The sequence below is a fragment of the Mytilus galloprovincialis genome, chromosome 8, assembly GCF_965363235.1.
Source record: "Mytilus galloprovincialis chromosome 8, xbMytGall1.hap1.1, whole genome shotgun sequence".
Lineage (NCBI taxonomy): Eukaryota > Metazoa > Mollusca > Bivalvia > Mytilida > Mytilidae > Mytilus > Mytilus galloprovincialis.
In genome coordinates, this window is record NC_134845.1 from 32,194,627 (window position 1) to 32,212,371 (window position 17,745).

The 17,745-nt window shown below is 32.0% G+C and overlaps 1 protein-coding gene across 2 annotated transcripts in view; it reads right to left on the reverse strand.

Moving 5' to 3' along the window:
• LOC143085577 (sodium- and chloride-dependent glycine transporter 2-like) overlaps window positions 1-9,960 on the reverse strand; it is a 39,532-nt gene extending 29,572 nt beyond the window's left edge. The window contains exon 1 of one of the 2 annotated variants that reach the window (XM_076262024.1): window positions 9,893-9,960. In XM_076262024.1, coding sequence (XP_076118139.1) covers window positions 9,893-9,916 — 24 coding nt within the window. In that variant the 5' untranslated portion in view covers window positions 9,917-9,960. Of the gene's footprint in view, window positions 1-8,587; window positions 8,849-9,892 lie in introns of those variants that run through there. The other variant, XM_076262023.1, reaches the window with a different exon arrangement.
• Window positions 9,961-17,745: the final 7,785 nt, after the last annotated feature.

Consider the following 17,745-nt stretch of genomic DNA (forward strand, 5'->3'; position numbering starts at 1 on the left):
CCAAAAGCTGAGGAAAAAAAAGACTCGTTTTTGCGGAGTTATCTTCTCTTTCCAATGTTAATTTCCATAGGAAATTTAAAATGCTGATTTTGAATTTTCCTCAAGTTAGATTTTATGGGACTTTGTCTATGTATATTTGGGTCTTAATGCTATAGATAAGAACTAAAACATTTTCTGTTGCAATTAGATTGAGGTTAAACCTTTAGTTTGACTGTATTATTAGATTCATGTTCGATTGGTTTGTTGGTTCCAGTTCAATGAACTAAGTATGCATAATTTATTTTTCTAATTTACTTTATTCAATCAGCCAAATATTAACGTCGTGAAATCCAAGTATTATGAAGTATAGTAATTATTAATATAATCCATTTCAGAGTTGTCACTATAATTATTTCTTAGAGCTTATGTTTTTATTTTGTATGTTTATCTCTTGTTTCACATGTGTTGGTGACAAAGGGCTTTAGATAAAGCATTATAAGCGGATTAAGGGGAAGGTTCCGGGGGTTGAAACCCCTCCCCCTTACTTTTTGACGATCAATTCATTTGTATAGGGATCCATATGGTTGGGAAATGGCTGGCTCCGCCAGTATGTACATTATCAGAAAGTTTACCTCAATTTTATCTATGATTTCAATTTTAAGTCATATTAACATTTATGTGAGCCATGAGACTTGTACATAATCATTTTAATAATATTTTAGAATAATTTTCAAAGTCTCAGAAATAAAATTAGTAATTATTAAATGAATTGTATTACCATAAGTACATATGTTTAGTTAAACTCCAAAAAATTATTAATTTAAAAGATTAAAAAAAAATCTGAAAGTAAAAGTAAAATCAAAATCAAATGAATGCTCCGGAAATGGCACTAATATCTTCCTTATTTGTTCTGTCTTTCTTCATATTAAATACATGTACAAAAACAAATTATACGAAGATGTTAATTAAATTTCTTACCATCTTCTGTCGGAGTTAAATATATATGTTCACAACTGTCCTTAAATTGTAATAATAAACTCGAATCTTTTAAAAGTCTGAAAAATGTATATTTTTGCTCAGCTGGTGCAAAAGACTTCACATCATTGACTAAGTACAAAATTATAAACAGATACGATGGGGGCACATGCTACGTCCGATTTAGTCCAATAGCCTTGCCAGACGTCATAATTATTTGGACTACGTCCGATTATAAATCACAAAAAGTGAACATTTTATGTATATTATTGAACGAACTTAACATTTTGTCTTATTGTGAAATTTATTGAAATGGTCTAGTATTTGAATTAGCATCAATCTCAAACAACTGATATACTGAAACCAAATCGAAAGGTTTCTAGTCTGTATTACTAGTCATTCGAAGTAGGGACTTTCTATACTAACATACATAATGGTTAGTATAGAAAGTCCCTGATCGAAGGCTGATTCTCTTCCTAGCCATATACGGGTATCTCAGACACCTTTGTTGTCATTCGTCACAGCTCGGTCGATTCCGTACCTCAAGTAGAGGAGCGGAGTTACCCGAGGATTGCCGATTGCTTTGTTGTCCGTCAGAGCCAAAAACAGTTAAAGGACAGGGAACTAGCTAGCTTTATATCGCCTCGGAAGTAGTATTACTTCCATGATATCGCTAATATAGTCGTATTCCCTTAATGCTGTCATTTCCCAGCCGTATCGATAATTTGTTTTGTACACGGTATGCAGTCGGCTTTCCTGAATGTAGACAATAATTTTCTGTTTTTGAATTTCTTTTATAATTGTTGTTTAATGTTGAAATAATTGGCAAGTACTTTTGAAATGTAAGCATGATTGTATCCAGGTGAGCAATTATACATTTGCCATCACGCTGCATGCATTTAAAAGTCCGATATGGATTATAATCACACGAACAATTGAAAGTTAAAATCTATAGGATATCTTGTTAAAAGCATTTGTGTATTATCTATACTAATCTGAATAATCATAAGAATGGATGACAAATGCGACTATGCATGTTACCTATAGAACACAGAGACATGATGATTAATTAATCGTGGAAGGAAGAGAAGCGACACACAAAATGATGTCTTCTCGTTCATGGTTTAAAACATGCACAAGTACAACCAATCTCCATACATAATATCTTTTACAAAAAATCATCCTACAACAGTTAACAAGCTGTATATGCCCGTGATTTCGCGGGTGAGTTCTAGTACAAATGAAATAAAGAGAACAAAAATGTGTTTGTGTTTTGGACCGTAAGATATATGTGGATAACGACAAATGGTGAAGTAATAGAAGTATGTAATGAATTTGTTTACCTGGGTTTATTGTTTAAGTATAACGTTTTATTTACTGTAACACAAAAGACACTAACTTAACAGGGTAGAAAAGCTCCTTTCGGCTTACTTAGCAAAACTTATGAGGAATTTTTTTTTGAAACTTTTGTACTTATTACCTTTATTTGATACTTATGTTACAAGTATTGTGAATTATGCCAGTGAAGTCTGGAGCTTTCATAAAGCGAAGATATAGAAAAATTGCATTTATATTATATGAAAGGAATTTTAAAAGTAAGATAAGGAACTGTTAATCACATCATGGAAGTATTATATTGACAATATAATACTTCCATGATCACATGGTAAATTTTGAGTAGGGCAGAGTGCCCTTGTATGTAAAAATGGTAACCTACTGGTTTAGACTGTTAGACAGATAGATAGTTTATAGATAGACACAGAGAACTGTATTTTAAAACATGTAAATAAAGATATGTACGAGTCTAGTTGTGCGAAGCCAAATCACAAGCTAAATTGGTTTTGTAGACCTCTTCAGTTAGCCACTTGTACAAATGAAATGAACTGTCAATCATTTTAACTGTTTTCCCCTGCTCACCACGGGGAGATGGAAGACGTCATACAAGAAACATCTCCAGACTTTTTCATTGACCGTGCCCGTAGTTCTTTAGCCTCTGTCTTTCGGGCTCGTTCTGTGTTTTAGTCAGCCTATCAGAATCCGTGGTGACTCTGGCTTTACACGATTTTATGGTACATTAGTAAGATATGTTGTTATGTTTCAGGAGACTGACTTTCCGATATATATGGCCGTCGATGATTAAAGAATTGACTCCTCGGCTCGTTTTAGTGTTCAATGTGTCCATCATGTTTCAACGAAGTTCCAGAACAATATAAATCAAAATTAACTAATTTAACATAAGTGAACAACATTTATAAACAGATTTTACCAATGGTATTATATAGTACTAGAACACACCCGTGATATCACGGGTCCGTGACTGAATTAAAGTATATAACTATGCGCAAGCCTTATTTTAGTATTCGTATTATCATCTGATAAAGTCATGCCGATTATAAGATACACAGTTTTTCTCTGCTTTCACGTCTTTCTGTTTGAACCCGTCGAACTGGAACTTATCAATTATTGGTAATATTAATTATTTGGAAAACAAAAGGTCCTGGAATGGAGTATTCTTTCGGTTTGAACCCGTCGAACTGGAACTTATCAATTATTGGTAATATTAATTATTTGGAAAACAAAAGGTCCTGGAATGGAGTATTTTTTAATCAACAGCATTGTCCTATATAAGTTATAAATAAAGTTGAATTCTTTGCTTCGCTGTTTTACGTCATGCCCACTAACAAATTGAAAACTGTACCTATACGCCTTATTTTTAGTCCAGATTTTTAGTATTCGTATTGTTATCTTAGAAAGTCTTACTGATTAAAATACTACAATAGGTAACAATTTGACAATTTAGTAGTGTCAACACTGTGGTTATGACCCGTGTATATAGCATATTAATCCGGAATACAACGTTTGGTGGCGCGCCTGTCAGATGCGGAACGTACAGATAAGGTAATAGGTAACAGGTGAATATACTATTGGTATCGGTAGCGGACTCGACCCGGAACTTCTTAATTATTGGCAATATTAATTACGTGGAAAACAAAAGGGCCTGGAGTGGTGTAATTTTTAATCTACACCATTGTACTATATTAGTTATATATAAAGTTGAATTCTGTGATTCGTCGTTTTTACGTGATGACGGCTGACAAATTGGACCTCGTAATTTTAGTATTATAGATAGTACATGTACAAGTATTGGCTTACCTGTAAATCTAATTAGGAGAAAATATAAAATCGGCGCAAATGAAAAAAGGAAAGCGGCACAAATGAAAGATAAATATTAAACCTGAATGGTAAAATTATACAAGAAAAGTATTTAATTATTATTTACAATATAAAACTTCTCGGCGTCTTTTAGGAATAAGATTACAGGTTTTGGCACATATATAGTCTTATAATATCTTGATTCGAAAATAAAAATACCATTTTCTGACAATCTGTAAGACTATTAAAATATTCATCAATTTTAAGAGACTCAGTAAAAAGATCTTGTCTAAGATCATTATAAACAGGACAATGTAAAATAACATGATATGCATCTTCGACAATATTAAAACAATTAAAACAACATCTCTCTTCCAGCGGCAAATTTGCATACCTCCCAGTTTCCAGTCTAATAGAAGCCACCCCACATCTAAATTTTACAAAGGCGCTTCTTTCACAAAAAGGCATTAACAGTTTGCAGTAGTTTTCAACAACTAATCCTGCTTAAAAATATTATAGTTTCTCAATTTATTACGCCAATTTCCCCGTCTGGAAGAGGATGAACTAACAATACTTTTCCAATTTTCAATAAAATTATCAAACATTCTTGACATGACTGTATCAATGAACATATTTTTATTAATATTAGCGTTTGTATTACAAAGACAACCAATTCAAGTGCCGTGAAATGGTTTTTAACAATGAAATTCCAAGTTTTCACAGTTCTATGTTTCAGACTGACCTCATCTGCCCATATGAATATTTTCCTATTTATATACGATCTGGCTCCATATTTACTAATCTGTGCCAGTGCCTTGCCATTACTTTCCATTGAGTATGGTAAATTGGAATCCACCCCATGTCTCCCATAATAGCTGGATTAGGTGTATATTTACCAACACCAAGGAAGAACCTACAAGCTCTCTTCTGAATCGCATTAATAAATGAGAAATTTTTGCAGTCCCAAATCGCGGCACCATATTCAACAATAGGACTTACAAGTGCATCAAATAGTTTTTTATAGACGTCATCTGACATGCCACCAATAGCTTTACACTTAGCTATAACCAGACCTAGAGCTCTGTTTGCTGACCTAGCAACTGCTTTTGCAGTAATACTTAAGTTTAGAAACTCATTTAAAACAAGGCCTAGATAAGCATATTCGCTGCTAGTAGCAATATTCATATCCCCACACTTAAATACGCGACTTGATCGTTCAAATGAGGTCGGCCTGAAATGGACAACATTACTCTTACATAATAGTCATTTTATTGTCAATACACAGTTCTCAGTATTTGCTAACAGTACGATATACAATAAAATACATACTTTTTCTCCCCCAATGTCATCACCAAAATTAAATGATTTTAAGTATACAGCTAATTCATTTATGAAAATGTTAAATAAAAAAGGAGAAAGTGGACAACCTTGTTTTAAACCACAGTTCACAGTAAACCAATCTGTATTGAAGCTATTGACTCTGATCGAGCACCTGCATAGGCGGATCCAGGGGGGGGGGGGGCCTGGAGGGCCCGCCCCCCCCCTAATTGTGGGAAAAATTTGGTTGATTATATAGGGAATCATTGAAGTATGACTGGAGCGCGTCCCCCCCCTTAGGTCAGTCAGTGCCCCCCACCTTAGGAAAATTTCTGGATCTGCCACTGACCTGACCCCCTTATAAAGGGACTTAATAGCCATACACATTTTTACATCAACCCCCAGAGATGTGAGTTTTTCCCATAACAATGTCCTATTAATCGTATCATACGCCTTCTTAAAATCGATAAATGCACAAAAGGTGGATTTTCGTAGTTTTTTACGAACATCGATTAAACTAGTAAGTGAAGATATTTGATCTATGGTGCTCCTTCCCTTCCGGAACCCATTTTGATCATCAACTAGAGGACTTATTATCTTCAACCCATTGAGACAGCCTCAAGTTTAATATGTTACAATATAATTTATAAGAAGCTGGGGCTAAAGCAATACCCCTATAATTTAAGGGGTCTCTTTTATCTGACATGTTATTTTTGGGTATCGGATTAATAATTATATTATTCCACATCTCTGGGACTTTACCAGTTTTAAAACACCAATTAAACAATCTATGTAAAAATATAATACAATTCTGGTTACATAAAACATCAGCTGGAATATTATCTACACCAGAGGCTTTGCCTCTTTTTCTTTTACATACTGCATTAAAAACCTCTTCAAATAAAATTTCTTCTGTTAAAAGAAAGTCGCTTTCTGTCAAAACGGCAGGGCTTTGATCGATTGGAATGTTCCTATCCGTAGTAACCTGGTTACCTGTTTGATTAAGTAGATCGGCATAGTCCGATTTCCACTTTAACAAAACATCATCAATATTTGAAGATACATTACCATTTGCGTCTACAACTTCCATTGGTATTAAAGTTTTGCGTTCCGAAGCAATTCCTATCTTACCTTAAATCTTAGATTTTATAATAAAGTCCGAAGCTTTAATAACTTTGAAGTCTTGAAAAAAATGAAGATTTTCATAGCTAGTACAATAATCAACAACCGATATAAAAAGAGTTATTACTATGAGAGACCATCTACTTTTAAATTAATGCAACTGATATATGTAAGAGCGGTCAAAGAGCTTAACAACCTGGAAAAATATTTATTTTCTGCAGAAAAAGCACGTAATGGTAAAATTATTCAAATGTTTATTTTTAGTTTAATATGTCTATATGTCATACTCCGCTTAACTCTTTCATTGATTTGTATAATTTGTCTATAAATGTTATATTATGCTGTATATCATCTATTGGATATTTCTATTGTGTAAATCCTATAATCTGTATTTGCTTACAGAAATAAAGTATTATTATTATTATTATTATTATTGAATACCTCAACGAGATGGATAGCTGGGTGATCCAAGTCATATTTTATGTACATGTAATTCAATTTGTACTATAATACTTAAGTTTTCAACAATCTAATCTAATTATATTTGACCTCAGACGTTTGTGGCCGTTTTGTTTGGGATTTTTTTTTATTTATTTATTTTTATTGGGGGGGGGGGTCTCTTTAATACTTTGTATGTAAGCTTTCTAACCAGGGGCCGGTTTCACGAAGCTATCCTAAGACTTGTCGATAATCTTAAGAAGTTGGCCAAGTTTATTAGATTCGAATATTTATTACAAATCAAAAGAACTGAAATCTCGAATTCATTTTATAAGATCAATTGTAAATGAAATAAAAACTTAATATTCTAACTATTTAAAAAAAACCGTCAACTTAATCTGTTAATCTCCTATATTTAGCAAATTACATGGGATTTTATTTTGCTCACTGAAATTGAAGTTATTGGAAGTAATCATAATGCTGGAATACATTTTTTGAGGATATTTAGGAACTTTACTACAAAAACCGACAAAACTACTTGACAGAAGTAATACATCTGTCGAAAATACAATGAGTAAAAATATAATAAAACGTGTCGAAAACAAATACAAAGATTTAAAACGGTAGAGCTCTTTGTTACTTGAAAAGGTTTTCTCTTTTTAATTTTTAATTTCTGTGTCATTTGGGCTCTTGTGGAGACTTGTCACATTGGCAATTATACCACATCTTCTTTTTTAAAAGTCTAGAACGTTCCTAAGCAAGTGTCGTCACGGGTGAGAGAGCCAAAATACATGTAGGATTCATATAGACAATTAAATATGAACTTAATTGCCAATAACAAAATGTTCACTTATTCACTTTATTCATCTTACTGATGATATTAAAATTTCTAAAAATCAAATTTTTTTTTTTTAATAAATGTTCACCTAAAATTAGCCCATATGGTCCAGCTCGTACTAGAACGTACGAGTATACTCATACGGTCCGACCGTACGCGTATGGTCGGATCATACGAGTATACGCATACGGTCCGGACCGTACGCGTACGGTCCAAATACTCATATGGTCTAGAACATAAATAGTCTATTAATAATTTACTAATATACATATAAACTTAAAATACAAAATCAAGAAAAGGGAAAAAAATTATAACATATTTTTGTACAGTTATATTCAATATGTCCCCGTATCGGTTTAAAAAAATAAGTTTAATGGATGAAATCTTGCACTCGTGATAACAATTAATAGATCGAATGTTCATTGTTGACAAATCATGATAATCCCTCAATCAATAAAGATTTAGTTGTGAGCATGAAATGGAGAATAGACAATTTGATAAGAATTAGATATATTTTGCAAAATTAATATAAAAACTGCGTGTTATTTTATATGAATAAACATGCCTATCATAAGACCATCATAAGACACCTCTCGTGTAGTCCTAACTTTATGCCCAACTTTAAGAGATGTCCAAACTTGTGTCTATAGTATACACAGTGAAGGTTATAAAAGAACAGAATGTTCACGAACATTGTATATATTACGCTGAATCCTTTTTTTTTTATATAGACTCATTGAAATAATGAAAGGAAAAAGACCTTACCTTATTCTCTAGACATTTATTGCTATATGTGCCGCCGGGTTCTTGCACTGATGTATAAACCATGTCCGTTTTTTTCATAACCATTTGGAATTTCTGATAAATTCTGATTTTTTATATGCGAACAGTGTCAACAATTTACAGCCGAAATCACACGTTGGAATCGTTTTCGCTTACAAGTTGTTGACAATGTATATATAGTCAGTTGTGTGCTATCCCTACAAGCATTTTTTTCCTACTATTGACCACCTGAGGAATGCTTCATATTACATTATTGTGACTATATAGAGTGAAACACAACATTAATAAACGTATTGATATTTATTAAGGTCATGAAGGTACACATGAATGGTTGCTGTGTTTAATTTATCACTCAACTATGTGTTACAGTGAAGCATGACGGGTGGGAAGCATGTAATTAATTATGCATTAAGCGTTATATTCTGAAAGGTGAAGTTACTTTGAACAAAATAAATACATTTAGAAGAATCTATTATCGTATTCTACCACATAAAATCTCTCGATTTTCATTCAATGAAGACCTTTACGTTTTAAAAAACCGTTAAAACAGACCATCATTGTAAACGATTGCAATTATCAGCATGTCTGTTAGTTTATCTAATATCGGTTGACACAGTTTCAAAATAACAAAGATTTCAAATGACTGTTATTAAAAGGTAGAACCTGAATAGAGAAACTAAAACAAATGAAAAAAGGTACGGGTCAGTGTACTTGTTTTTTGAGGCCATTGAAAATTTGGCGGGAAACAATTTTCTCAAGACTTTTCATTCATTTAAAATTGGCCACTATATTTGAAAAAAAACTATGAAAAAATAACAAGGATTTTCAAAAATGGCATATTAAAATGTAAGAAATGAAAATATGAAGAGAAAAAAAAAACCTTGGGTAAATGGGTAAAAATGTAGAGACACTTTTATGGATAAAACCAGAGGATTCCGAAAAGATGACTAAATGTCAAAAAATGAGTAGCCGAATCATGAAAGTATGAAGGTTAGATCTCAGGGGACTCTTATTGTCAATTTCTAGATGAAAGACAATAAATGAGGCGAATTTTCAATTAAAAGTAGTCACCAAACTTTAAATTATTTAGTAAGAAGAGAGCATCACTAAAGCGAAACATTAAGTTAAAAGAAAACTGCTGGGTTCATTTCATTTTTCTTTCAAAAAAAGTCTTGTTTATAACTCTCCTACGGTATGCTTTAGTTAAAGAATTTTTTCACTGTTTATCAGATAACATGTTTTCGTGTATACGCACTTGAATAAGAATTAATACAGTGGCCACCTTACCTCTTTTGAGTAACTGTCCAACATTTTGTCCTGGTAATATATAAATATAAAAGTAGTCCTATAATATAATATTTAGAAGGTTCCTATCATTTTCATTCAACATTTTTGTTGGATATTTTATTTTTACTATCATTGTAAAATTTCAATTAAACTGACATTAAAAGTAAAAATTAAAAGATCCAATCCGTGTAAATACTAAATCAGGAAACAGATGTTCAGTAGTTGTCGTTTGTTTATGTGATTCATAAGTGTTTCTTGTTTCTCGTGATATAGGGATTAGACCGTTAATTTTCCTGTTTGAATGGTGACACTAGTCAAGACCGAACTTTCACCTAGTATACTGGTTTACTTTACAAAATGTGACTTGGATAGAGAGTTATCTCATTGGCACTTTACCAATATATAAGGAAGGGCAGTAAAATAAAATTCTTAACAAAAAAATAAAATTTGACTTCGTATCGATTTCTTCTTCTTCTTCTTCTTCTTCTTCTTCTTCTTCTTCTTCTTCTTCTTCTTCTTCTTCTTCTTCTTGTTTTTCTTCTTCTTCTTCTTCTTCTTCTTGTTCTTGTTCTTCTTTTTTTTTTCTTGTTCTTCTTCTTTTTCATCAAGCATGCAGAAGTAGTCGTTTTTAGTTCTGTTCTCTGTTTCCTCAAGCATCTCTACCTAGTTTTCCGTGTTGCAGATTTTGAGGCTTCATATGCAAATTTCTGGATAAAAAACTACTTCAAACGAGTTCCTCCCGTATCATTAGTTTTTTGTTATATAGAATTGAATTCCTATCATGGAATTTTACCAAGTACCAGCTTCTTACTTGAAATTAATTGATTTTGAAACTGATTTTTCATCAAAATATAAAGTGTCGCTCGGGGGTCAGATTTTGTGTATCAAGGGGTAGAGGCTTTTAATGAAAAATAGAATAAATTTGCATATAAATCGGTCTTAATGTGATACTTTTTAGTTCAAATACATCTACTTTATTATAACACATTACAAACTGAAGGTACTTCATTTTGTCTGTTTTTTAGTCTTATTAGACATGTGCTTTTGATTTCATAAAAACTAAAAAAAGACTTTAAATATTTTGTTTTAAAGCTGGAAAATTATTTCTTTTTCTCTTCATTTACCATCATGGTCGGAATAAGTCACGGCTGTGGTTCAATGCACCGAAATATGGAGGAGAATTATAGAGAAGACTTCTATAAAAGATTTGCCCGAAGCCACCAACAGTCAAACTTCATGCACGCCGCAAAAAGCACTCACTCCAAAACGAACTCAATTACTCTATCCAATGAAGCACTCACCGGCATCTTCAACATCAAATGACAATACAGCTTCAAGGAGATCTGAAGATGATGATACTACTATTCTTAACGATTTCAAAACAGAATTTAAAATCTTAAAAAACTTGTTTTGAATTTTAATGTAAGGTAAGTTTGTTCACAAATCAATTTTCACACTAGATGAAAATAAATTGTAACAAAAAGTTGTATTTGCTTGCATTTTATCACCTTTTTTATTACGTGTTAAACAATGTTTTTAAGTAAGATCCTCTAACAATCCATTCTGTAAAATAACAATTCCGCCAAGTGTGTTCATCATGTGAAAAAAATACAACCAAAAAACAAATTACATTTACAAAAAACATTTTATCAAAGTCAACTTCCAATACAATAATTTTGTCACTCATCAAAACGGTTTCTTGAAGAAGAAAAAAGCATTTTCAAATTGATTTTCTAACACTATAAACAATACTTATAAAACAGCCATTTTTCTCATGTTTGTGTTGCCTCCTTTAGCACTAGTTCAATTAATTGATAATGCTCTTTGTAAGTCTTGTTTTTGATTTTTATGCATTTCTTTTTTCAAAAGATCTATTCCGTCTTGGTTTATCGGCAAAATTGACGTCTGGTGTTACTCTTTATCTTCCTAACATCAGTTTCAGCTACAATTAAAATGAAAAAAAAAATAAATAAATAAAGTAATGCTTCTAACGTTTTATAGATCATGCCTCAATACAAGGACCAAACTAAACAACTTAACCTCATCCTATGTACAAAGTGCAAATCAAGAACTTGCTTCGTGAACTAGGGGACTTTAGTCTACTGTAACAACAGTTTTTATAATTTTCGGGTTTCGGCGTTGATTTACAACTTGTTGTTTTCTAAGTCGGATATTATTGCTTGCATATGAATATAATGCAACACTTCGCTTATGGACGATCGAGGATAAATATGGGAAGAAGAATAAATGAAGACATTACCGCGTGTTATCTGTTAAACAAATCAATCTTGTGTCCGATGCGCACTTTGTACGTAGTGATCATATAACGGCAAGATTTTCGAATAAGAGTACTAGTACTATACTTGTTATTTCTGTTTTCGGTAACTTTAGCCTCCATCACGTTATATGTAGGATATACAAGTCTAAATTGAAAACTACGTTCAAACCTATGATTGCGTTGGATAAAAATCGCAATTTTTTAACGTGTGCATGTAAAACAAATTTTGTTGTAGAAGGGTCTAAATACAGCACAAACAACATTTTCCAAAAGACCAAAAAAGTGAAAAAGTATATTTTAACAAAACGCATTTGACTAACATTGTTCTTAAACCCTGCTGACTGCCATTGGCGATTGCCAAATAAATTGATCACAAGATGTAACAAAATGGATCTAAATATAAATTTAATACTAAATAGAAAACAATAAACTTGCGGCAAAGATGTTATACCACAAACATGAGGTGCAAAAATTTGTACACCAGATCTGGATTTCGACAATTAATGTCTCTTCGGTGATATATATATATATATGTGTGTGTGTGTGTGTGTGTCAGTTATATGTACCATGTGTATCCCAATTTGCCATAGTTTTACTCTGAATATACATGTTAACTAAAAACGTACCGCTCGATACCTATAAAAATGGTACAAATAACTAAGATATGATTTGGAAAATTTATAATTTATGAGTACTAAGGGGATGGGGCTCAATAAAAGTTGCTGTCCTTACGCACCTTTGTTTGTTTATTACTGTTTTACTGTTTTACTTGTATATTTACAGATATTATAGAGCGGTGTAATCGTTCGATCTAAATGAATTTTAATTGTACTTTCTTCTTTTAAATTCCATTTGTTTATCTACTTAACGGGTATCTTGAGTACTTAATTATAATGTTGCGCAACCCTTGCCTAGCCAAAGTTTAGAACATTTTTAATGGTTATTTACATCCATCATTGATTTGGTGTTGATGGCTGAACTTTGGTATTTTCTATAAAAAAAAACATTGTAAATGGTTCCCTGGAACCTATTGATGTGACTACGATTGCTGCTTTTAGTGTAACAGTCTAGTATTGACTATAAACTAGAGGCTTTCAAGAGCCTGTGTCGCTCACCTGTATTTACTGATGCTTTGTAAATCATGTAAAATAAGATAAAATCATAATTTATAGTATTAGATATAATTATATATTATCAAATACTAAAATGATATCTAAGATGATAGCCAAAAACTGCCAACAACGGGTTCTCAAATTTGTCTGTAATTTTCAGGGCAGGTAAATCTAAATCTGATTAACATTTTTGCCACCTGTCAGATTTGCTCTAAATGGTTTAGTTTCAGCGATTTAAACCAAAAACTGCATTTTACCCCTATGTTCTATTTTTAGCCATTTTCGCCATGTTGGTTGGAAGGCGGGGTCATCGGAAACGTTTTTTCTACTAGATACCATAATGATGATTATAGCAAATCTTTTATAGAAGTCTTCTCTATTATTTTCCTCCATATTTCGGTGCATTGAACCACAGCCGTGATGATTATTAAGTTTGGTTAAATTTGTCTCAGTAGTTTCAGAGAAGAAAACGTTTGTAAAAGATTACAAAAATTTACGAAGAATTGTTAAAAATTTACTATAAAGGGTAATAACTCCTTATCGGGTCATCGGACCATTTTGATCTTGTGAGTTATTTGTAGATCTTACTTTACTGAACATTATTGCTGTTTACAATTTTTCTCTATCTGTAAAGGATATAAGCCGAATGGCGATAACAATCCATTCTGTGAAAAATTTAACCTAACACTACAGGGAGATAACTCTGTAAAATCAGCTAAACGTTTTAATTACGTTGTGTCGTTAAGGGAATATTAAGCTTCTCATTGGTCAAATTAGTGTTTGTCAAACTGCTATATAACCAGTGTAATTTTTCTGATAAAATGGTTGGTTAAAATTTTTTGAAATTTTTATATTTTTGTCAAATGGTCAAAGTAAATTCTTTTTCAAAATGTTATGAAAATTAAACGAGCCAAATTAATTTTAGTGAAGGTGTTAGGTACATGTACCACCTTAAAAAATTATTTTACACGTCGAAAAAGTTAAATAAAAAGAAAAAGAAAGCAAAGATTTATGTTCATCAAGGATGAAAAATGTTTTGTGAATAAACTTTCTTTACATTAAAATATATCCTGCATTTTGACCCCCTTAAACAGTAGCTCAACTTAAATTAATAGACAAAAAGAAAGTACAGATGAAAGTAAACAATATGTATTGCTACATACGAAGAATAAACTGACACAGGGTATGCGTATCATGATTTTTGCGTAGACAAGGACTACTCATATTTTACGTAAATACCTATACATGCGTTTTGTGTTTCAAAATGGATAAAGTGATGAAAGTATATTCTTAATGCAAAAAAATCAAAGAGATGTCGTTATAAGTGACTGTGTTGTTTCAAACTTTTTGATTAAGCAACAATATCATTTCAGTGTGGATATAGTCAAAGCAGCTTATAATGGCAAGCTGTATATATATTATATTTCAAAGTGTATTAGTTTCTTGTTTCTTCTCGGGTTTTATTTTTTACTAGGTGAACGAGAATAAAAGAATAGCATATGAAGACACTCAGGTTCTTTTTGAACCATATCGAAGGCACCGCAGTCAATTTTATTTCAAATATATAAATATGAACAAATGAAGAGATAACACAACATGCAATCAGTTATATTCTTTTGTTGGAATTTTCAAGGGACTGTTATTGTTTACCCAAATGGTACCACCTGAATTCAACCACCACCCTTTTTTCAGGGTTTTTTTTTTTTCTGCAAGGTCGTGTCGCTCCTTTTTAGATTATTAGTGTATTGAGTCTCTTGTGTTTTTTAAATGTTACCGAACTTAATTTTTCTCGATTTTCTTTTGGAAAAAAAAACTTTAATAAAACGATCACAGCGAACAATGTGCGAATCGGACACACGATTGGTTTGTTTGACAGATAAAATGCGGTACTGTCTTCCTATATTCTGTTTCCTATATTCATCGTCTGTCATAATCAAAGTGTTGCATTATATTCATATTTAAGCAATAATACCAGTCTTAAAAACAGCAACTTGTAAATAAACGCCGAAACCTGAAAAGTATATCAAAACTATTATATATAGTCCCCTAGTTCATGAAGGAAGTTCTAGATTCGCGCTTTGTACACAGGATAAGGTTTTATTATAAGGTTGTTCATAGTCCTTGCATTGTGGCATAATTTATCAAATTTAAGAAGCAATACTTTATTAGTTTTATTCATTATAATTGTAGTTGAAAATGATGTTAGAAAGAATAAGAGCAACACCAGATGTCAATTGTGATAATTTTGAAAAAGAAATTCATTCAAGCAACAAGAACAAGACTTGCAACGACAATAATCAACTTATTGAATTAGTGCTAACAGAGTCAACCCAAGAACAAGAGAAAAATGGCTGTGATATAAGTATTGGTAGTGTTAAAAATAAATTTGAAAGTATTTTTTTTCTCTCCAAGAAACCGTTTTGATGAGTGACAAAATTATTGTATTGGAAGGTGACTATAATAAAATGTTTTTTTTTTTGTCATTTGTTCTTTTGTTGTATTTGTGTTAACATGATGAAATCAATTGGGGTAATTAATGGTTTTTTTTTTATTTCAGTGATTGAACTATCATTTACCTGTAAGAATCAGTTATGCTATTTTAAAAAAGAGGAGCGCTATTCTTAAAAAATATTGAACAGCTAAAGGTAACATAATATAAGTTATATGGTTCGCTACTGACCCCATACGGATCCATAGAGGGTTGGTAAAATCCATAGGGGGTGAGGCCGGAGGCCGAATCCCCTATGAATTTTATTCACCCTCTATGGATCCGTAGGGGTCAGTAGTTAACTGTATAACGAATTTATCGGACGCTGGACTGTTTCTGCTGCGTTTTGTTGAAAAATAAACAATGAAACACAACAACAGCAATATATGACGTCACCATTAACGCGTCATGAACCCCCTATGAAACTTACTAACCCCCTAGTGATAAGTGTGGCAAAGTCTGGTTAAATTTGTCTCAGTAGTATCAGAGGAGAAGATTTTTGTAAAAGTTAACGACGGACGACGACGACGACGGACGCCAAGTGATGAGAAAAGCTCACTTTACCTTTCTGGTCAGGTGAGCTAAAAATGAGTCCAATTATTAAAAATAAAAACTGAATTAACAAAATCTTATTTTCTCCTAAAATAGTATTACTTTCTCTAGAAGAATATATCAGAGCGTATTCGAAGTTTTATAACAATCCATGAATGTTTATAATTTTTTTATGTCACAATAATCAATTCCATCTTGATTACTTAGTATGTATGGTTTGTGAGAAAAAAAAATCTGTCAGTAAAGTACTGAAAAAAAAACGTTTAAAAACTTTTGCGTTAGACATTATATCTTACATGTAATCATGAAAACCCCTCTGCCAAAGTTTCAGAAAACTCTCTGAAGGTTTTATCACGCCATTATTGATGTGCAAGAAACTTTCACCCTAGACTACAATCTATTAACTGAAAATAACTAAGTCCCTTAAGGATTATGTACCCTTGTATTGATTCAATGCTAAACATACAGAAAATTCACAGCTTTTCCCCTTGTACTCTGATATTAAGCAATTCGGTGCTTGATTGATAGAGGATTATTGTATGCAGTTCTAACAATGATATCCTTAACACAAGTTTATAAATTTAGATATTGGTTAAAACAATTATAAATATGGACCAATTCCAGTACACCTTCTAAAGTGCGCTCTACTTTAGTGACTCAGCATGAGTTTTTTGGAATTAATAGGTTGTATAGGACTTTTTTGTAAAAAAAAAAAGACAAGCACATCATGCCAAAACAAGTGAGTGAACTATGTTTAAAATTTTATAACAAAAGTCTTCATATTACAGTCTGTGGATTTCTACAAAAATCTTGATTTTAGTTGCCTCAAAATCTTCCTTTTCTATAAAAATGCAATGGAACAATAAATACTAATGCTTTGCAAGAAGTTTCCACTTGGTATATGTACAAAATGACACATCTATATTATTCATTATCTTTGCTGTTTTGATACTATTGCTGTTTGAAAATTTCGTATAATTCACATTGGGTCATAAACCTTAACAGCTCAACACGTATAACGAACATGATAGTTTTTCCTAATTTTCCTTTCAGTACTGCCACATACAAAAAACTGTCGAACTACGTCCTTCAACATACGTAAAATTACACTTATGTTTGACAAAGTTAGTGGTGACTGAAAAACAGTTATCTTAGACAGTATATAAATGTTATCTGTGAAAAAAAAACCAGTCAATTTATTAGTAAAATTGTGCTCTTTTTTTTTTGTGTATTTATATCATAAAATGAGCTTCCATTCAAATTTCATAGAATTCTACAAAGATTTGGACACGAAGTCACAGACTCGACAGAAAGAAGAAGGAGATATAAAGTCGACACCCTAAACACTAAAACCGAAGAAACATTTACTTAACGCCATGACAAAAACGACAGACGACGAAAATACAAACAAGTTCAAGTAACC